The sequence below is a fragment of the Nymphalis io genome, chromosome 5, assembly GCF_905147045.1.
Source record: "Nymphalis io chromosome 5, ilAglIoxx1.1, whole genome shotgun sequence".
Classification (NCBI taxonomy): Eukaryota; Metazoa; Arthropoda; class Insecta; order Lepidoptera; family Nymphalidae; genus Nymphalis; species Nymphalis io.
In genome coordinates, this window is record NC_065892.1 from 6,288,524 (window position 1) to 6,313,080 (window position 24,557).

Sequence of the window (24,557 nt, forward strand, 5' to 3'; positions counted from 1 at the left end):
TAGCAAATACATTGTTCGAAACGATTAACGGTATCGTATCTATATTTATCTCGATAAGTTAAGGAATATTATTTATATAAAAATACAATATATGTCAATAAAGTTGAAACACTAGTCAATTATTTATTTGCATATGATATAGCAGACTTTTTAAACGGGCAAGTAATAGAAATAATAGTATTTTTTTTTCAACCTTTTGCCGTCCACTGCTGGACGAAAGCCATAGCACGCCAACCATCCCGATCTATACCGAACATAGGTATAGATGTTGCTAACATCGTAACTAAGTTTATGAGACAAATTTACGAAAAAGTGTGTTTCTTATGATTTCACGTCTTATTTACACAACTGGTCATCATGAAATTTTGAATACACATTGTCAGGATTAATAATGTCAGTTTAAGTTATGTATGATTGAATGTGTGACTGAAAATTTGATGTTTATTTCCACACCCAATTATTCTGTTATTCGCAAGCTATCAATAATATAATTTGTAAATTAATTATTATAAATTTTTATGATAGCATCTAAATAACAATATTTCTAAGTAAAATATAATATTGGACAATTTTATGGGCTTGACACCAACTTCAGGCAGTTGTTCTACGTACATTAAATAAATGACGCAATTTTGATATTTTATACATTAAATAATTTTAAAGTTGGTTTAACTTTTTATATTAAAGACATAGAGCGTAACTGACTTACTGATGGTCAAAATTTTTCATTTTTTATCATTTTAAATTGAAGATTTACAATTTTAATACATATTTAGATTTTCTTATAGTTTTCTTTAGTTACGAATGCGCAATAAACAATTAACATTAATTGGCACTTGAATGAGCCAGTGGTGCTTGTCAGGACATTAACCTCCGACCTTCTTGAGAAAATTTTCTTCTATATACCGGGCTATCATGAATTTACATTACTCAATATTATTTCATTAAGAAGAATACGATACATTTTACTTTGACAACATATTATTTTAATATACTTTGATTGACTGCCTCGTTGGTCTAGTGGCTTGATATAAGGCCGCAGACCCGGCGGTAATGGGTTAAATTTCCAGGTCGGGCCAATAAAAGTTATTGGGTTTTTCTGTCAGAAAATTCTCAGTCTGCCTGCCTGGTGCAGCCTGGAAGTTGGAAGTGTGTCCACTCCCGTGCCTCGGAAAGCATGTAAAGCCGTTGTTCCTGCGCTTAAACTCTTTCCGGTCGTGTCGAATAGCCATCCGATCGGATTATGAGAGTTAGGGAATAGCGAGTGCACCTGTGTTTGCGGACACACATGTGCACTTTAATATCTTATGCGTAGTTAGCTAATTTCTCTCGAGATTGGCCGCCGTGGCCGGAATCGGTCAAGAGGACATTATATTTATTAATATTTTGATATAATTATATCTTAAGGTTTCATATACTAAAAAAGTGCAGCATAAATAAAATAAACTGTGATTTGTAACGAGTGGTAGTGTAAGCCTAGGCAAGCACTTCCGAATTTTCTTATGCTAAACTTGTCTTTATAATTCATTTCGGACTCAGCGTTGAAGGATAACATCGTGCATACGTCGGACAACTAACTGCATTGGAGCAGAGTAATGGTATAAGCTCCAAGCTTTGTTCTCAAAACGGAGGCAATAAGCCCACATTGGAACATTTACAGGCTTTTACTTCTTACTGCTTTGGTGTAAAGTATAGCTTTGTGTTTTATTTTATACATTTAAAATATAAATAAGATTTTACATTACATTATCTCTTGGGAATTATTTTGGCTGCAATATTTAAGAATTGGATGTAGTTTAATTTGACCGTAAAACATTTTTTATTTATTTGTAGTAGGTATGCGGGTCGAAAAAGGTGTGATGATAACTAAGGAACTAAGATGTTATGTCCCTTGTGCCTGTGATTACTCTGGCTCACTCACCCTTTAAACCGGAACATAACAATACCAAGTACTGCATTTTTGCGGTAGAATATCTAATGAGTGGGTGGTATCTACCTAGACGAGCTTGCACAAAAACTTACCACCAGTGAAATATAAGCCATTTCTTACAACACCAATGCGCCATCAATTTTGGGTACTAAGAACTTATATCTCTTGTGCCTGTAATTACATTGGCTCACTCACCACTCAAATCGGAACACAACAATACTAGACAGGTACGTAATGCTGTTTAGCGGTAGAATATCTGATAAATGGGTATTACTATCCATACGTTCTTGCACAAATAGCCACCACCAAGAACATAGCTTATTACTTAAATTCAATTAAGTTAATTTGGATTACTGAAATTGTATTTAAAAAAGGGTCAACATTATGCATGAGTGAAAATTGATCCATAGTTTGATATATACAGAAAATAATCAGATATAAATAGACTATAATAGTTGAATAAAACATATGAATAATGTATCACGTTATTTACGTTAGCTTTAGTTCATAGCTTGCGGTTTCGTTGATAAATTGCTGTTTGTCATTTGTTTTGAAACACAAAATATTGATTGAACTGAAATTACTTCTTTTCGATTAGAAGCCAATTATACATATGCATAGTTATGAAACTGTTCTCATTTTGTTAATGGCTAAAAAATGTTTAGTATTATTACTTTAGCAACAGGAAGAATACTTAAACATTCTATATAGTTAACGTTATTCCAAGCAATATTAATAACCAATATTATTAAGGTAAATGGATTTCTGATCATATGTTGACAGGTGATAGACATATTTGAAGAAAAAAAATCTTTTAAATATAACGAATATAGAATACCCCTATGTTCATTGCTTAAAATATGTGTTTGGGTATATATAATGTAAGATTTTTTAATATAAATTAAGATTAGTATAATAATGATTTACTTACGTGGGGAAGAAGTAAATACTGTCAACTTGTATTGTTATTGATATTGTTTATAATTGTTATTACAATTTGTTCTAGTTTTTAGATAGCCCTAAATTAATTTAAATCAATATAATATCTGCCTTTGATGATTACACAATTTATTATTATTACAAAAAATAACTATATAAATTTGATTAATGACCTTTTTTTCCTTTTTTTTTTCTTTTCTATTCTACCTAGCCTCAAGGAGCTGTCTCGTGAAACTGTCTCACGGATCTGTCTCGTGAAAGAAAAAAAATGGGCATATTATAACAAAAGACTTAATAAGATTAATATTTTATCGATATTTGAATTGTCATATTATCACATTTCTTTAATCTTATTTAAGGAGTTATTTATATGTAAAAAACTTGGAAAATTGTAAAATAATAAACTCAAGATTAATGTCTTAAAGCTACATTATATGAGATTACAAATTAGTTAGTAATCTAAATTAACATGATTCCTTGTTAATATAAAAAAACAACAATAACATTAATTATATTTACAACCAATTAAGGTCACGGTTTCGTAAATCATATTTAATCTGTTTGAGGCCTTATGCTCTTCAAGTCATGAATATTGAAGGTAAACAAATTTCACGATAGATTTTACGATCACTGAAATAAATTTGAAACTTCAAAGATCATCACGTGTTTGTTTTCGTAGCAAATACATTGTTCGAAACGATTAACGGTATCGTATCTATATTTATCTCGATAAGTTAAGGAATATTATTTATATAAAAATACAATATATGTCAATAAAGTTGAAACACTAGTCAATTATTTATTTGCATATGATATAGCGGACTTTTTAAACGGGCAAGTAATAGAAATAATAGTATTTTTTTTTCAACCTTTTGCCGTCCACTGCTGGACGAAAGCCATAGCACGCCAATCATCCCGATCTATACCGAACATAGGTATAGATGTTGCTAACATCGTAACTAAGTTTATGAGACAAATTTACGAAAAAGTGTGTTTCTTATGATTTCACGTCTTATTTACACAACTGGTCATCATGAAATTTTGAATACACATTGTCAGGACACATTTGTACAGAAGATTGAACAGAAGGACATAGATTATGTAACACTTACCCCCCACAATGAGAGCGAAGCCGCAGGTGGTTAGCGGTACTTATATGACAAATTAGATTTAGGTCAACTGTAGAGATATTGGTGTGGTTAATTTAGTATGAGAATTCAATTAATGTTATTTTAAATACATTAACAAAGCGATCTGTTTAGATTTTCTAATGTGATGATATTATTATCCATTATATTTAGTTGTGTGCGGTGTCATACAGCTCATAAATCCCGAAGGATTAAGGTCGAGCCACGATAGCTCATTTATTTAAATCGATTTACTCTTTACTGCGCAATATGTTTAGTTTTATGTATTGATGGAGTACTAATTAACTAATATCAGTCTTAAAGATTTTTTTTATTAACACAGTTATACAATACTTTTAGTCGTTAAAAAACACTTATATTTTAATAGCTAAATGCAAGCTCGTCTGAGTAGGTACCACCCACTCATCAGATATTCTACCGCAAAACAGCAGTACTTGGTATTGTTGTGTTCCGGTTTGAAGGGTGAGTGAGCCAGTGTAATTACAGGCACATAACATCTTAGTTCCCAAGGTTGGTGGCGCATTGGTGATATAAGCGATGGTTAACATTTCTTACAACGCCATTGTCTATGGGCGTTGGTGACCACTTACCATCAGGGGGCCCATATGCTCGTCCACCTTCCTATTCTAAAAAAATAAAAATAAAAAATAAAATAAGTATATCTTTATGCCTTTTAAACGAAACGAGAAAGTTGGAACTTTGATTGTCTTTACGTCAGACGGCTAACTAATACACTAAAATATTTTTTTGTCGTAGCAGAATATGTTATTTTTAAAATAATTTCTTGCCAAACTAAATTATTGATCCTGCTGTTCATAATATATACATTATTTTTAAGTAACGTGCTGTCATGTTGCGTGTGTTTCAGTTTGTGTTTAATATTTTAAGTAATAGTATTAAGAAATAGTACTTATAATATTACAGAATACAAAATTTTTAGTATTATTTTCGTGGGATACAATTGGCCATAGGGTAACATACAATTGGTCATGAGAAAAATATTCGTTATCGAACCCTATTCAATATGTTTGATCATATAGATCTGAACTCAACTTTCATTGGAAGAATCTAAATCTCTGAAACTCTCCATTTTTTTAACTTTGTTTTGTTCCATAAGTCAATAATCATCATTTTACAAACTATCATTTATAGGTAGTTAAAGTTTCAGCCAATTCAACTGAACAGTTATTGTATAACATTTTTATCGAATATTACTAATATTCAACATGATTCGTTAAATTGACGTAACTTTTTTATTTATACACCGATTGAAATAAAAGAAACACTAAATTTTAAGTGAATGTTGCCACTATACATTAGTAAAAACCGCACCCAAATCATTTATGCCATTTCTAAGATTAGCGCATACCATGGCACAGACAAACAGAAAAAAATTCTAACAATCATTGTTATGGGTTCTATTGCATTATATCATCCATGTACAGTAATCAGTTATATTTTTATTATATGAAATAGAATAGAATAGAAATAGAATAGATAGTAATTTCAATTGACAAAAAATAATGACAGTATTTCGGTAAATTCAGCTTATAAGAAAATAATTGATCCTGAACAGTCTAGCGTTAACGTCTGAATTCAATCTTAAGCAATTTATATCTGTGAATATCGCTATGTCGGTATAGGTGCTTTGGGAGTTTGCTTAAATTTCAATTCAGTTGTTTTAAACAAAATATTAATTTAATAAATTACCATTTATTAAAAAATCTTTAATATATTCTTAAATCCTTCTATTCTACAACATCCAATAATATAAACTATGAGTACTAGTCTACAAAACCTCTGCTACTAAACTAAGTACCTATTGAAAGTTGCATTCACGCAATAATACTGCGTAAACTGTGTTTCAACCCTTAACAATCTAAATAAAGATTTAATACAATATTAGAGGCCGTTTATGTAAAATAAATATATGCTTCATACTTAAATGTTAATTTACATATGAAGCAAATTTAATTAATTATGCCTTAAAATTTCAAATAAAATTTTATAAAAAGGTGATTTCTTTTTATAAAATATCTCTAGTTTAGTCTTTTTAATTTCTTTATATATATATCTATGAGTAAAGTTTGATATATCAAATAGAATAAGTAAATTTCTTACACTCACACTAATATACTCACAATAATATATATATAATATAAGTAAGCATAATAGCTTTGCTTTCAATGGTTAATGGGTATGAAAAATCAATCTCACTCCATCAACCATTTATCAAATACACTGATTAAAATTACCAATATTTGAATTAGTGTTCCATTATTCTTTTGAAAAATGATAGCCGCACATCGTCGTTAAATCATAATTCTGATTCATAGGGCGAAAAAATAAGACTAAAGAGATAGAACTTTTAAAAATGTTTTGCACTATTTCTCCAAGGCTCATTGGTTCAAGCTGCAACAAAAATTAATATTAAATTAGAGATGAATATTATAAAGCAATTTTTTCAGTCCGCTGTGGCTCCAGCCTTGAACATTGTTTATCTGACATGAGGCAGGGCCAAAGTGTCAACGCATGTAGTGTCCCACAATAGAGCCCGACCTCATTTCCAGGATCACGATTAATATAGGAACTGAAGCTTCATAGAACCATATCAGAGAAGTTTATGTTTATAAACTATAATAGATTTAAATTCGTACTAAATTGTTTTAGTTAGTTTAATGAAAAACTTTTTTTACAGTCTATTATATCATGAGTTACTTTGATACCCTCTTACAAGAACGGTAAGGAACGCGGCTGAGCCGCTATGTGTTGTCATAGACATATTTGTATGTTTTTTTTTAAATATATGAAATTAGTTTTTCATTCATTCGAATCTTTTACAAAATTTGTCATTATTTTAAAAGTGTCTTTAGTTAGTTATGTAAGTGCAAAAATGTATTTGGAGTAAGCGAAAAAACCTATCATATTCATAACATTCACTAAAAATATCAAGGACTGCACAACTCTATAACAGTACAGTAACAGTAACAGCCTGTTAATGTCCCACTGCTGGGCTAAGGCCTCCTCTCCCTTTTTTGAGGAGAAGGTTTGGAGCTTATTCCACCACGCTGCTCCAATGCGGGTTGGTAGAATACACATGTGGCAGAATTTCAATGAAATCAGACACATGCAGGTTTCCTCACGATGTTTTCCTTCACCGTAAAGCACGAGATGAATTATAAACACAAATTAAGCACATGAAAATTCAGTGGTGCTGAACCGAGTGTGGTTGTGGAGTGGAGTGTGGTGTGAGTGTGGGTTTGAACCAACGATCATCGGTTAAGATCATCGGTTAAGACAACTCTATAAGTTATTTTATTATTGTACTTACTTTGTAACTTTTGTAAGTAGTAGTTTAAAAAGAATTGACATTTTTAATGATGGCACTATGTTATAAATTTGTTCGAGGATTCGTTAATTTGAGCTACAAAAGCAAATATGCAATAAACATATAAAAAGTAGGTCTTCATAATTGTGTCATTCGAATAATACTCCACGTATTTTGTTGTTTCATTACCTTATATTTTAACGGATTTATTAAATAAAAGTATAATATAACATATATAATTTGGTACCGAAATAAAAATAATATTATGTTAATAATTTCTTACTTCGATGTAAACGATGTTGCATGTTATACTTGTACATATCTAAATAAAATAAATAAAAATATTTTCTAAAATAAACATTATATGTTTAAAATGTAATAAACATATAAAAAGTAGGTCTTCATAATTGTGTCATTCGAATAATACTCCACGTATTTTGTTGTTTCATTACCTTATATTTTAACGGATTTATTAAATAAAAGTATAATATAACATATATAATTTGGTACCGAAATAAAAATAATATTATGTTAATAATTTCTTACTTCGATGTAAACGATGTTGCATGTTATACTTTTTTTTTTTTTTTTTTATTGATAAGGAAGGTGGACGAGCATATGGGCCACCTGATGGTAAGTGGTCACCAAACGCCCTTAGACATTGGCATTGTAAGAAATGTCAACCATCGCTTACAGCCAATGCGCCACCAACCTTGGGAACTAAGATTTTATGTCCCTTGTGCCTGTAATTACACTGGCTCACTCACCCTTCAAACCGGAACACAACAATATCAAGTATTGCTGTTTTGCGGTAGAATATTTGATGAGTGGGTGGTACCTACCCAGACGAGCTTGCACAAAGCCCTACCACCAGTAACTTGTACATATCCAAATAAAATAAATAAAAATATTTTCTAAAATAAACATTATATGTTATTTTTATATGTACATATTTAAATACAAAGTTTGTGGATCCACTTGGCGTTATCAACATTCATTAAAATGTGTATTTGCACCTTGAATCAGTTTTCACTAAGCATAAAGGATCCTTTATTGTTTTTGCAAATATTCGTTAGTTTATATGTACATATAATTTCGCAGATCATTCCTTTGATGGAGGTCTGACAGTGGGTGTTGCGAAATTTTGTTGGAAAGTATGGATCTTACCCGTTTATAACGCGGTTTACTAAATAAGAGAACAAATACAATAAAGCAAACACATAATAAATTTAACATAAACACTACTGATATTTTATTAGCCTTACTTATGTTTTAAAATAAAGTAAAAGCTTATAAAGTTGAAAATAAGTTTACTAATCAATTAATCTAAATTGACTTAATTCAGCCAGTACAGATGGCCCAGTGGTTCGAACGCGTGAATCTTAACCGATGATCGTGGGTTCAAACCCGGGCAAGCACCACTGAATTTTCATGTGCTTAATTTGCGATTATAATTCATCTCGTGCTTTACGGTGAAGGAAAACATCGTGAGGAAACCTGCATGTGTCTAATTTCACTGAAATTCTGCCACATGTGTATTTCACCAACCCGCATTGGAGCAGCGTGGTGGAATAAGCTCCAAACCTTCTCCTCAAAAAGAGGAGAGGAGGCCTTTAGCCCAGCAGTGGGACATTAACAGGCTGTTACTGTTGTTGTTGTACTGACTTAATTCAAGTAGGCGAGCACTTTTAAATCATTTTCTCTTAAATTCCATTAACTGTTTATAATCCGACGAGTCGGAAAGTGGTAATTCGGAGTGAAATAATTTTCCAATACAAGAATGAAACGACCTAGTTACCGTTTTATTTGTTTTAAGTTGTGTTTGGGTGTATACATATGTGCTTAGAGAAAAAACTTTCGAGATGTCTTAGATGTGTGATGTCTATAATTGTCTTTAATTAATACACATTTACACACACATATCTAAGACTTAGTAATATCTAGTGAGTTGTCAAAAAATATGACTATCTTGCCTTAAACCTTTGAGCTCGGTACTTTTATTACTTATAACCATAATCTACTAAAAACAATTGTAGAATTTTGGCTTTGATAACCACAATTTTTTTATTCATGCTATTTTCTGTGCCTAATAAAAATGATTGGTATGCTATGGTAATGCTATAAATACATTAGCCAACCGATTATTCGTGCGTACTGTACTAATGTATTGTACAACAGTCTCACGAATTATTCACACGTCTATTTAAATGTATAATGATAGTAACTATGTATACTCTATATGTTTAAGAAATAGGTGTTAAAAAGAAGACTATTGAACTTTAGTTTAATTGGTGCAGCTGTATGTAATTCGAACGAATAGTTTTAGAAATATTAAGAGATATTAAAACGCGTCAAAAGATCGTCGAATCAATAGGCAATATCTTATTGCTTAAAAATAGCACAGGATGAAATTCTTATTTTACCTGGACGAAGCTGCGACAGGCAACAAGTGTAGATACTATAAGTGTTGGCATTGTACGGTGTTTTGGACAGCGGCAACCCTCCTCGCGAGTAATCCGCCCTGGGAATTCCAGACGGAGGTGCTGGCGGAGATGTAAGGAAGTGTACTGCAGGTGAGGGAACGCGGCCACCGTTCAGGATCGGTGGAGGTTGGGTCGATCAGGGCTCTAGCCCAGCAAGCCCTGATCATCCGATGGAAGGAGGACCTGGGGTCCCCCTAGGTGGGTCTGGCGACAATGGAGGCGGTACGGCCCCACTTGAGTCACTGGGTCGAAAGAAAACTTTTATAGAATGTGTCACGGCGAGTGCTCTGAGGAATTATTCTCTCTCATTCCTGATTCCCCTTTCCTTCACAAGTCTACGCGTGCTGGCTCTCAATGTCACTGCTTAACTGTGACATCAATTCCATTGCATACGAAGAAATTTAGCAACTCTTTTGTTTGTCGCACCACTAAAGAATTGGAATTCTTTACCAGCACACGTCTTCGCCTCCTCTTACAACCTAGGTTCCTTCAAACGAGCCGTGGAGAGGCATCTTGCGGGTCCGCAAAGGCGGGGGTGGCTAGTGCAGAACACTCTTTCCGACTGTACTGGCCGTCGTCATGTTTGGACTCCACTACCGCTTACTATCAGGTGAAGTGGAGTCATTTGCTTTCTCGGTATACATAAAAAAAAACAAGGCATGCTCTCGTTCAGGTTGACGCAGGTAGAGCACAAGACAACAACAATTGTAAATGTCACATTTGCAAATGCACATTAGGACTCCGCGACCATGATTGGAAGGTCATGATTGATATCGATATTTTATCGGACCACCGATATATTCAATTTAGTATCTCGCTGTCGGACGCCATCGAAACCCGGCCCGCTTGGAAGAGTGGTCCACGTTGATCTCTTAAACGGCTTAATGAAGAGATGTTGGCTGAAGCAGCTCTAGTAAAATCTAGGGTTGCGTCGCAAAAGCTCCAATGGATGTCGGACAATAGGCGCAGTGGTTTGCGGAAGCCATGACGAACGTGTGTGATACAGCTATGCCTCGAGTAAAACCTTACTCGGCAAAGCGAGCCGTATACTGGTGGTCCACTGAGCTAGCTCAGCAACGCGAGACGTGTGTCGCAATGAGACGTCGGTATACAAGATGTTGAAGGTGACGCCCGAAAGACGAAGCAGAGGAAGCCACCCTGTATTCGTCATACAGGCAGGCTATTACGAACTTGCAGATCGCCATTGCCAAGGCTAAAGATTATGCAGAAGAGGAGTTCTTGCGAGCGCTCAATAATGATCCGTTTGGAAGATAGTATCGTATGGTTACACGCAAATTTCGCGCCTGCATGACACCTCTGACGCAAAGCCTGTGGCCAGATATACGGAGTCGAGTGATCGCCACGCTATTTCCAGATAGAGGAACTCACCATCCTCCATCGATGGAATTGTCGATGGACACAAACGAGGAAGAGAATGATGCTGAAATAGAAATCTCTGAGGGAGAGCTAGAGAGTGCAATGGTATGTCTTCAGGTAAAGAATGTTGCTCGAGGACCTTGGCTTGGTCCACTCCTATGAAACATCGGCTACTACTGGGTTCTGCGTGGTATCAATTTGGGAGGGGTTGAAATAGTGTGCTACGCTTACGAGACTCTTTTAACAGCCAGACGACGGACATACAAAGATGCAGCACTCGTGGGTACTATTGGAGTAGCGGATGTGATCGGCAGGATTTGGTAGTTAGGACTGGAGGTAGCTCTACAAAAGTATAATGCAATGTGCTTCCACGGCCCTCGGAGAACGCCACCGCCACGCTCTAGGCTATCGATTGGTGGGGTCTCCATTGGCATCGAGTCGACAATGAAGTACCTAGGGCTTGTCCTTGACAGTCGATGGAACTTTAAAGATTTTTATTTTAACCGTCTCACTCCAAAGCTCATCGGAGCAGCCGCAGCATTGACCCGACTGCTACCGAATGTGGGTGGACCGAATGTTAGTTGTCACCATCTGTATGCTGGTATGATAAGATCCATGGCTCTCTATGGAGCTTCAATATGGGTCGATGCTCTCACGGCCCAGAATAAGGCAATTCTGCGCCGACCACAACGAGCCATAGCGGTCATACTCATTAGAGGCTATCGCACCGATGCATATGGGGCGGCGTGCGTACTGGCTGGGACCCCACCCTGGGATCGAGAGGCAAAATGTGCTGTCCTCAGTGTACTGGAGGATTTCTGAAACTAAAAGGACAACGGGTCATCCTCCTCCAGAGCAAATAAGACCCTGGAGAGAGTCTGCTCAAGAAGGGCTTTTCGAAAAGTGCAGGGGACTCGAGGTAACTTTGTATGGTCTTATGGCGATAAGGCCCATACTTCAGCAGTAGAAGTCCGACATAACTCTCTCGCCTCGCCTGGCGAGAAGTATCTGAAGAGGATTTTCCAAAAAGAAAATGTCCGGTACCGGTCACGGCTGCTTCGGCAAGTACCTGCACGAGATAGTGCGGCGATTTTTTTATTGGTATTTAAGCATAAATGGGTTATTTTTTTATATAAGAGTAGGTAACTAAAAAAAAATTTTGCTAACCCAATTTCTCGTTGCACAAAGATAAGATACCTTATGTTGTTCGCTTTATCTGGATAGGCTACAGATAATATTACAAAAATTAGATAGTCAACTTGAATTGCTTATTATTATAATATGTTTATTTTCCTATTCCACGATAACAATTGAACAGTACTTCAAGTTATTTTGTAGCTGTTTATAGAAAAAGTCTAATCAAAATATCTATTTTAATTTATGCTATACAGATTTAATTTTTTTACGTGTAATCGTATAACACTTTATAATATTAATTATTTATTTAACGATTAATAAATGTAATGATTAGTATGTACGGCGAGGTCGACGTTCTATCGATTTCTTTTAACGTTTACTTGCATGCGAAAGACCAAACAGGTAGCTGAGTAACTATCATCAATGTTACTAAAAAATACTGCATTAAAAAAATCTTTTAAAGTTTTACTTGTTCTTACTACTCTTATTGATATATTAAAGCCAATTGTTATTGGCTTTATTATTGCAATTGTTATTGGTTATTCTAATTATTCAAATAAAATATTTCGGAAGTTTTCATTATTTGAAAAATATATTATATTATAATTGCTATGGCGTATATATTTTATTTTCAGAATAATTAGCCTAGAAAAGTTCTAATTTTGATTATATAGATTGAAAATATTGTCAGCGTTGTCCTTTATAGAGCCACCGTTGCAGAATATAGTGTGTGAAAAACTGTTTTCTAACGAGTTCGCACATTTAGACTTGTGGCTTGTGATTGCGGCTTCCAATTACCTATTCATTTCATTTTGGCTAAGATCCATATGTATTTCTTGAAAATTGTCGACTTCTTAGTTTAAAGATTTTTTTTTATATTACCACTCGTATGGAATTTATATATATGTTTATTTAAAAGGTTTAAAGACATTTGTTCTCAATAAGACATTATAGTCACTTACTTGAGAACAGAGGTTACATAATGTGTACAATTAAATACGCCATTCCATCTTAAGTACTATGTTTTAGATAGTTAGGAAGGTTTAATAATTTTAATAGGTGGGTATTTTTAAGTTAATTTTAAACATATAATTACGAAATTTACATACTTAAAATTTTAATTACAAATAGTAGAAAAATAAATAAATAAAAATAAAACAAAAACAAAACATAAAAATACAATAAAAAATAGGCTGATTAATTAAGGTTAAGTTAAATAATAATAAAAAAGATTTATTTAAATTGAAAGGACATAGATAGAATTATTCATTTTACCTTGTTAATAATTTTGCTAAGTACTATTTCATAGAGAAAGATATATGTTTTGAGATAAGTGCCTAGGGAGTCCTTTTAAGACTGTTAACTTACTTCTCTTAAGGTTCTTAAATAATCAACATCCTTAATAATTTTAAATTAAGATATATTTGAAGACATTTAAGTCTTAATCTCATTTACTTTAATTCCCTCAAGCCGGTTTTCTTAAGGGTTAATATAAATGCTAATAGACATTGTTTCACCTTTGACTGTGTTACTTTCTCAGACATTAAAAACAGAGGCTGACTATAAAACAATAAAAACCAAGTCATATCCCAAAGAAATATTAATATAAATTAATTATTTCCAGATACAGGTAGACTTAATATTTAAAGGTAATATTTTGATAAATAAATTTCGAGAAAATTATAAATGAAGCTATATTATATAATTTATTGGTACTAGTTAACGCTTGACAAAATTTGTTCAAAATTAAAAAAAAAATCGGCGAAAGATAAACCGGAAAGATATGGCCTCGACATAAAGGAAGAGGAAGTCCGTAGTATATTATAGAAGCCATAATATACATTGTAATGACGTAAAAAGAAACAAACTCTTATTCGTAACGCATTATTATAATTCAAATTATGACATGAGATCTGTAGAATTGATAGGCCAGAATGATAAAGGCTATTGACGTATAGAAATGGAACGTACAATGAAATCGGGTCGTGTAATCAACGAAACGAGCGTATTGTGACAATCCCATTTTAAAGATTTCTATATGACGTTACGAATAAGTTTATTATTAAGAAATAACTTTAAAAATAAATCCAAGCCACGCATTTCTTGCTATATTCATAAAAAATACAAGGACTTTCTTACGCACAATATATATAAGATTTATAAAGACTACTCGCTTGGGTCGAAATGGCTGTTTATTTTAGGAACATTTTACTATATTCATCAACGCCATGAACAAACACACCTTATGTATAAGTCTAATAGATATTATTGGCAGTGGTGACGTTTTCTACAGGCCACCATATTGTTACTTTGGTATATTGTTAGTCTAAGAAATGGTTTATACTTCTTACACCGTTCGTTACAGTTATTTGCTCCTTTCTGTTATGAAATATTTGATTTTCAAATAAAACATTCAGCGCAATATAATGAATAATCGGTTCAATAATTTTATGTTACTAGTTTCCGCACGCGGCTTTCCCACGTGAGAGGGGGGGGGGGGAGAATATTAGTTGTTACTGTTGTTGTTGTTGATACCCTATGCCTTTTTTGTATACAAAACGTGTATACACTTATTTTTGCATTTATAATGTTAGTAAGGGTTGTTAAGTTTATTGATGCTTAAAAATAGATGAAAATAAATAAGTAATAATCAGCTTTTAGTTATTTACTTTTTATAAATAAACACTGTGCGGTGTGTTTATATAAATAAAGATTGTAGGTTATTGGATTGTACCGGGGTCCATAAATATTGTATTAGGACACTATAATATTTCTAACTTAAGTTATTTTATGTTAAAACACATTATTTTTTAAATTTCTATAAATAAATATTTGACGCGCTAAATGAGCCAGATTTATTTTTTAAATAAACTTAGGTTATAATTGAAACATTCCCGTAATTATGTAAAGACGCAATGTACCGCAGTTTAACCGCTGATTATGTTACGATTGCCAATACATTACGTCATTGTTGACGTCACGCGATGTATAAATTTTTAAATCCGAACTTTGATACTTTTTATTCCAAAAATAAGTTAACATCGATATTAGGATAGCTGTCTTTTGGAATAGTTGTCTTTATATTTGATTTCTCGGGTAATAAATTCGTCCCAGGTTTGCACGACACAATTAGGGGTCGTCCACATGCCATTACTTATAATTATACCATCTTAATCATACGCGCATGAAATTATCATAATTCGAGTAGCTTAGAAGAACTAAGCGAACAAATGGGTACATACAAATATAAATTATTTATAAGAGTATCAAATTCAACAACGACGTTTATGTTATTTAAAAATTAATACTAGTATTTTAATTTTTAAGCAAAAGATTAAAAGTAAGAAAATAAATCCATTAACGAGGTATTTCTATGACACACAAATACGCTACTAAATTTGCATCTTACAAGCTTTAATATATAATGTTAATATAGTGCTGTTACCTTATAACGATAGAGCAGACACCGTTTTCGAATAAGGCTTACCTTTAATGTATATTGTAAATGTGTAATACTGGTATTAAATTATTATAAACAGATTAACTTGGGCTTTGTGCTAGCTCGTCTGGGTAGGTACCCCCCACTCATCAGATATTCCACCACAAAATAACAATATTTAGTATTGTTGTTGTTGTTCCAATTTTTAGGGTGGGTGAGACAGTGTAACTACAGACACGAGGGGCACCTTAGTTCCCAAGGTTGGTGGCGCACGGACGATGTAAGGGATAGTTAATATTTCTTAAAATAAATTCCAATTTATTTGGGCGGTGGTGACCACTGACCGTTAGGGGCATTTTTTAGTCCGCCTGCCTATTCTACATAAAAACGATTTTTAGTACGGTTTGCTTAACGATGGCGTGGTTTAAAATAGATTAATGGTTGTGATGTTCAGTGTAGGTACTCCCGCGAAGAATCTTGGCCCAAGAAGACATATAATTTTTCTTTATATTTTTGTCGTTTAATATAAACCCTTTATATATATCGTTATTTTATCCGTGCGAAGCTAGAATGGGTAGCTAGTTATATAATAAATACAATACGTGCGTAGTCTTTGAACAAAATCTTATAGATTCGAACCTTACTATTAACATTTGAAATGCCTCTTCATTTCCAGGCCAAATGACAATACATGCAGTTTCAAGTCAATTTGCTCCGATGTCTAGACGTGACCTCTGCAATGCATTTATTAGAGAATCGTATCTAAGCACGCAAGCGAGCCCGGTTGCATAGAATTCATTATGAAGTTTTCATAGAATTTACCCGATACTAAATGTACATTTAAGTGTATTCAGAACAGGCTGCACGTTTATTTAGGATGTGTTAGGTTAAATACATGAGAAAACTTTATTAGATAGTTTTTATATAATTAAACGTATGCAAGAGCCGAGGTGGCATAGTGTACATAACTGGGGTCAAAATCCTAATTTTATATACCTATTTTTATAATTTATCTTGTGCTCATACTGTAATGGAAAACATCGTGATGAAACTTTCATATATCGGATAAAACTGGCTGGTTTCCTTACTGAAGTAGCGTGGTGGCATAAGCTTAAAAACGTTATTTACTTAGAGGAGAGAAATGCAGAGAGCACACATTAACAAATTGTTATTAACTTATTTTACTTGATCATATGTATACAAATAGTACGAATTATATAAGCCTAAATGAAGTAGTTTCACGAATCATTGAGGGGATATGCCATAATCGCCACGCTTGGCAGACGGGTTGGCGGTCGACGATATGATGATGATGATGAAATGATGTAGAGTAAATAAAACTGTAAATAAATGTAAGCTTCACTATTCAAACGTCGAGCAAAATTAAGATATGATTGCAACTAAATAAAGAGTAACAAAGTAAATAATTGATTTTGAACATAGTATATAGTTGAAATCACAACCATATTCAATTATATTCTGCAAAAAAATAAAATCATACAAGATGTTTGTTTTATAAAAACATATCATTTATCATGAATCATACCGTAGAAAAAATGATTGAATATAAATTTATTTGCCGTAAAATATTGTTAATCGTTTTAAACTAAATTATTTTTTGTTACTTGATATATCGCTGATTGTTAATATTAAATGATTATATGTATAATGAATACTTATACTTCCAGAATGAATTTTAATTAATATGTATGAGTATTTTAATTTGTAATATATTTAATTTAGCAATAAGTTCCTTTATATTGCAATATAGATAGATAGATGTAAAATGTATTAAGTCAATCAATATTATAATAAAGTACATAAAAACAAGCAACTGTCAATTGAATCCGAAACATGTATTGAAAGGCTTTTGATATCTTTCTTAGGAAATAATCCAACCGCGACCCAAGGCAATACGATGAGTGTAATTAATTTTCTCCAAAACTACGTCGTTGGGCGTTCCCTCAATGGCTTTACCTTCGATGAGTTATCGATTGGTCCTTCGATCAATATTAACTCGAGGTGCTCGTGAAAGGAATATCTTCTTCGTTTGTTTGCATTTTAATAATGATAAACCTATATTAGTTCTGAAAAAAAAAGTACTTTATGCATTATTATTATTATATAATTCGATGCTTCTATGCAATTTTGTAATTTTTGGTTACATTTTCTCAACAAATCCTTAGTTACAAATTATTATTATGATAGCATTGTTGTGTGAAATGAAAGTAAGTTTTTTGATACTCAAAGATGTTATATGTATTCATGAAGATACATATTACGTAAAATGTCTTCTAAATGTTTATAGTAAACTATTAAAATAAATTGACTTATATTAATATTTAAGGTGATTGTGGTAAAATTGACAAACTTAAAACCATTCTAATATTTATTAAATATAAATTTAACGAAATTTTATACAAAATAATTAAAAAAAATATCATGAGTAAATATCTGCAAAAATTACAAACATGGTATCCTTCAGATGCTAAATTGAATTAAATAATAATTCCATATCTTTTTGTATGGGGCGTCGATTTTTTAAAAACATTACTGTGGTACAATCTTAATTCTATGTGAGTGAAATTGTGTAGGGTAGACCGTTTTTAACACATGCAAAGAAACAAACGTTACATTACTACAATTTCTGGTTGGTGGTTTTAATTTGTTTATCGTTTTAATTGTTTTTACCTACCACATACCATTTTTATCAATTAATTATATTCATTTACAAACTAGAATATTAAATTTATTAAAATCAAAGGTTGTTGAAACTTTCAAGATAATTTAATTTCCAAATAAATATTTAGGTGTTTAGGTTAATACTTATAAATAGTAAGGAGTGTTTTCATCGGAAGTTAAAGTGAGGTCAATTGAATATCATGTTTACTTTTTAATATGGCTTACATGCTTTACATTAGGGTTCAAAATAATTGTTAACTTATACTAAACCGGACACTTGTAAGACAAATATTGTTATCGTTTTTCCGGAATGAATTCTCTCTTTAAAGTCAGACAAAACATCAGAAAAAATCTTATCTTTGTATTCTAAAATATTTTTCAATATAACTCGATAGTAAAAGAACTTACTCTCAACAATACATGTTATAATTTTGAAAAATAATTATATTATCGATGACGGACTTGAACTATATTTTATTTGTATTATACAGACCTAATAAAACTATATACAGATGAAATAAAATTATGTATACGACAGAAATAAAAAAATAAAATTGATTTGTCATAAAGTACAAGTACAGCATATTATGTTTTTTTAATATAACTTTTTTCATCGAGTTTTTCAACTGAAAGTGTTGGTAAATTGTATTAAATTGTTACATTCTATAAATAAACAAAACGCATGTATTTTCCCAATGAACACGCATAGCATATTTCCTTCGGATATAAGTTTTAATGGTAGAAAAAAAGTAATTTCAGAAGTGTTATCAGGAACTTATTACTTGTTGTTACGAAAAGTCTTCGTGTTTTAAAAGAAGTTTCATATTGGAAACATATTAAAAAGTATTACAATTACTTGTTTACAAAATTTCTTGATAAAAGTAAAATCGACAAAAGAATTGGCGGAATAAAAAGTTATGCTTTTTTAACAGATTTTATATTTATCACTTAATTTACAACTATGTCATGTCATATAAACTACATATTTTCACGAACTTCACTTAAATAAATAAATATTAATTAATAATCTGTCTAATACAGGGTGGACCAAAAGTCCGGTAACATTTCGAATGGTTATAAAAAATACAAAAGAGATATGAGAGAAAATATGTTTATTTATTCTAAAAGTACAAAAATCAGGGTTTTATTTTTTAAAAATAACGTCGTCCAAATGTGTCCCTTGTTTAATTTGGCACTCCTGTAATCTAGAGCGGACATTTTCCATCACCGCCCGACAAGTGTTTGGAGAAATGTTCTGAATTTCCTCGCGTATATTTTCTTTTAATTCTTCAATAGACTGAGGGTTGTTATTAAAAACTTTACTTTTGAGGTATCCCCAAAGGAAAAAGTCCATTGGTGACAAATCCGGGCTGCGGGGTGGCCAGTTAATGTCACCTCTTTTGGATATGACTTTTTGCCCAAAAATTTCACGAACCGCTGCTATTGAGTCGTTGGAGGTGTGACATGTAGCCCCATCTTGTTGAAACCATGTCCGTTGATTAAAACCAGAGTAGTCCTGTAATGCTGGAGCAAAAAAGTTCTGTAGCATGGCAATGTATCGCTGTGTGTTGACGGTAACGGGACGGCTTCTCTGATCCTCATAAAAATACGGACCGATAATTCCACTGGCTGATAAAGCTGCCCATACAGTAACTTTGGGCGAGTGTAAGGGCTTTTGGTGCTTCAATTGCACCATGACATGACATGCCCATTTATGTGAAAATGTGCCTCGTCTGAGAAAAAGATGTTATTGAAGCTCGTAAACCTCGCAAGCATTTCGTTGGCAAACTGCAGTCTCTGAGTGTAGTCATTTGGCCTTAATTGTTGTACAATTTGAATTTTATACGGGTGTAAATGTAAATCCTTGTGAAGAATACGATTTAAAGATGTCCTAGACACATTTAAAACACTAGACCGCTTTCGAGTAGACAGGCCAGGTTGTTCTTTAACAGATGCTCGTACGCGCTCTATGTTTGCGGGCTCTCTCGACGTCTTAGGTCGGCCGGATCGTGGTTGATTTTTATGTTGAACCCGTCTTCTCAAACTTCTGTACCCAATTTTTAATTGCACGAGTTGATGGAGCTTGATTTTTATTTCGTATGTTGTACTGTGTACAAAATTTTCGTTGCGCTTCAGTCGCAGAATCGTTGTTGCGATAGTACTCGTGTACGCAAAACGCGCGTTGTGCTCCGCTGAACGACGCCATTGCACTGAATTCCAACTAGCCGCTCTCGCGCTTAGTAACGCCCCGCTCCCCCCTATCCCCCGCAATTGGAAGCAGCGCTCGATTCAAATGTTACCGGACTTTTGGTCCACCCTGTATTTGTAAAAATAAATACAAATATTGCTCATTACGACTTTGTATTCACATATTAGTTGTTTTATGCTTTGTGAAAAATAACAAATGATGTAGAAAACTTGTAAATCTGTTTGTTTAAATGTTTTTCGATTTAATGTAATTGTTCTGCTTAATGTAATTATATAAACTTAACTGTAATAACAAATATCTTAATTCTAATTGTGTGTTTTGGTTCCATGGAATTTAATAATGCATAATCACATGTATGATTTTTGTATAGATTTTAGACGTTTCACGCCTTAAGTACTCAATCGTAGCTCAACTCAAGGGGTAAAGAAAATGACATACGTACCAATCAATTGCCCCCGAAGAAGAAGCGAAGCTATGCCACGGGTAGAAACTAGTTTTATGATAAAGTGCCAGTTTATCCGTTGGATTTTATTTTAAATGGATGGAAAATATTTTACAATTTAAATGTTAGAAACACAAGGCACACGAGTAAATGGGTCACGGTTGATGATAAGTGATCAATATTGTTCATATTCATTGGCTATGTAAAAAATATTAACTGTTACTTGTCAATGTCACAGTCAATACTCCACCCAGGAGGGGGCGATGCATACTGATGTATTTTGCCCCTTGTTCCTGTAATTATAACGGCTCAATTACTGTTTAAACCGCAACATATCAACGCGAAATAATAACTATTAGATGGTATAGTATACTATCGATACTTGGTGGTAGGTGTGCAAACCTGTGCGTAAGTACCATCCTCTTACCACACATACCACATACTTTACCGCCAAAATACCTGCAGTTTATAATAACATTGGATACAAAGCCTGAACATATTACTATTCTCCGAGTCCGGACAAACTTATCTAGGTCTAACTGTTACAGATACAAAAATTTTGTAAGGAGGTTTTCTAGGTCACGATAATGTCTACATAAAGTCACTTACAGCAGTTAGCGGCTTAATATGTAATATAATGACCATAACATGTACAGAACTGATAATCAAGATTTTCATTTCTAGAAAAGTATTCCTAGGCAAGTATGTAAGTATGCAATGTATGTATACAAGTAAGTATTCCTTTGCATTTGCCAATGTTTAAGCTTAGTTATTTCAACTTTGCAACAGAATTAACTAAATATAGATAACGACCGAAATCGTGGCGGTATAACCACACAAATGCTGGAATCCGAAAATGCAAATCCTGATAGCGGGCAGCAGCGCTATTAGTGAAAGATGTCCAGCCACTGCGGTCACCAACCCGCCTGCCAAGCGTGGTGACTAAGGCAAAAACCCCCCTATGAGCGACGACAAAAATTCACGGCCCCCAATTCCCGGTAATCACACTATTCCTGGCCACGGTACCGGCCATGGTAACGGTGCGATGGGGGGTGCTAAGAATCCCCGGGCTACGGTAGGGTACCACAAACGGCGACTGTTTCTGGCCACGTATAATGGACGCTCTCTGCGGCTGGACGAACATCTGACAGAATTGGAAGTAGAGTTAAGTCGTATTAACTGGGATATAGTAGGTCTATCAGAAGTCTGAAGACAGGGCGAGGACACGATGACACTAGATGCCGGTCACTTACTCTACTTCCGAGAAGGACACCAACCATCCCAAGGTGGCGTCGGCTTTTTGATCCACAAGTCACTCAGATGCAATGTCGTGGAGGTTGGCAGTGTGTCGGCGAGGGTGGCATACCTTGTCTTAAAGATAACCGAGAGGTATGCCTTGAAGGTTATACAAGTGTATGCCCCAACGTCTACATACACTGACGAAGAGGTCGAAGCCATGTACGAAGACATAGTGAAAGCTATGTCTCGTACCAATACCTTCTACACAATTGTTATGGGTGACTTCAATGCCAAAGTGGGAGTACAAGAAGATGGTGAATCGAGGGTAGGAAAATTCGGCTATGGGCGCAGAAATCATCGGGGACAAATGCTGGTAAACTTCCTCGAGGCTCAGCGATTATTTCTGATGAATTCATTTTTCCAGAAAAAGCCCCAAAGGAAGTGGACCTGGCGAAGCCCCGATAACATAGCGATGAATGAGATCGACTTCATTTTATCCAATAAGCGCCAAATATTTAGGGATGTCTCCGTGATCAACAGGGTAAACACTGGAAGTGATCACCGCCTGGTAAGAGGCACCCTAAATATTAACACTAAAATAGAACGATCGCGGTTAATGAAGTCGACTCTTAGACCAACTCTGCCTCAGGTCGAAGCTGGTTGCGAAAGCTTCCAGCTGGAACTACAGAACCGATTTGCCATGTTGGAAACCAGGCAGGGCATTGACGACGCCACCAATGGTCTGGTGCGTGTCATCCGCGAGGTAGGCCAGAATTACTTTCGACAAAAGAGCAATGGACGTAAGTCGAAGCTCTCAGGCGAAACTCTGAACGAGATGACGAGGAGACGAGAACAGCAGAACATGACGCCATCTGAGTGTCAGGCACTTAACAGGAAGGTTAAAAAACTAATAAGGCGTGACACAAGACGAGCGAATACCCGGAATATTGAAGATGCTATAGCACTCAATAGGGGCTCAAAGGTTTTTGCAAAGTCACATACCTCCTGTTGTCACCTGACAAAACTCAGAACCATACAAGGCACAACCGTCACCTCAAAACCAGAGATTCTAGCTGAAGTCGAAAAGTACTATGGCGATTTATACTCATCACGAGTACCTCCACCTGAGTCCCACAGTGCGGATGACCCACGAGCCAGACTAACACGCCATCTATCAGACGATCTTCCCGACATCGATTTGGGCGAGATTAGGATGGCTCTCGGGCAACTTGGAAACAAAAAGGCTCCAGGAGATGACGGAATTACCTCAGAGCTTCTCAAAGCAGGTGGCACACCAGTTCTGAGAGAGCTGGCTAACATCTTTAATTCCGTCCTCCACAATGGTATAACACCGAAGACATGGAGCAGAAGTGTGGTGGTGCTGTTTTTCAAGAAGGGCGATAAAGCTCTTCTGAAAGACTACCGCCCCATTTCAATTTTAAGCCATGTTTACAAATTGTTTTCGAGGGTAATCACGAATCGTCTTGCCCGAAAATTCGATGACTTCCAACCCGTGGAGCAGGCTGGGTTTCGAAAAGGCTTCAGTACCGTAGACCACATACACACACTAAGGCAAATAATACAGAAGACCGAGGAATATAATCAGCCTCTATGCCTAGCGTTTGTGGACAACGAAAAAGCCTTCGATACCATCGAGACCTGGGCTGTTCTGGAATCCATGCAGAGATGCCTAATTGACTGTCGGTATGTCCAGGTGGTAAAGTGTTTGTACGAAGCCGCAACCATGACCGTCCAAGTACAAGATCAGAGCACAAGACCAATCCAATTGCATCGCGGGGTAAGACAGGGAGATGTAATATCACCGAAACTCTTTACCAATGCATTGGAGGACGTCTTCAAGACGCTCGATTGGAACGGACGCGGCATTAATATAAATGGCCAACACATTACACATCTGCGATTTGCCGACGACATTGTCATCATGGCGGAGACTCTGCAGGATTTGGAAGAGATGCTAAACAGCCTGAGCGATTCTTCAAGACAAGTAGGTCTCGGGATGAACATTGAAAAGACCAAAATTATGGCAAACCGTCATGTATCCCCGAGACCAGTGGTCGTAAATGGCTCTCCACTTGAAGTTGTGCAGGAATATATCTACCTGGGCCAAACTATACAACTTGGCCGGCACAACTTTGAGAAGGAGGCTAAAAGAAGAATACGTTTGGGCTGGGCGGCATTCGGGA

The 24,557-nt window shown here is 34.5% G+C and overlaps 1 protein-coding gene across 1 annotated transcript; it reads right to left on the reverse strand.

Annotated features, from left to right (window-relative positions):
• Positions 1-19,607: 19,607 nt before the first annotated feature.
• Positions 19,608-20,159, reverse strand: LOC126768367 (uncharacterized). The gene has a single exon (XM_050486391.1). It carries the CDS (start codon positions 20,157-20,159, stop codon positions 19,608-19,610), a length of 552 nt encoding a protein of 183 aa, XP_050342348.1.
• Between the last annotated feature and the right edge of the window lie 4,398 nt (positions 20,160-24,557).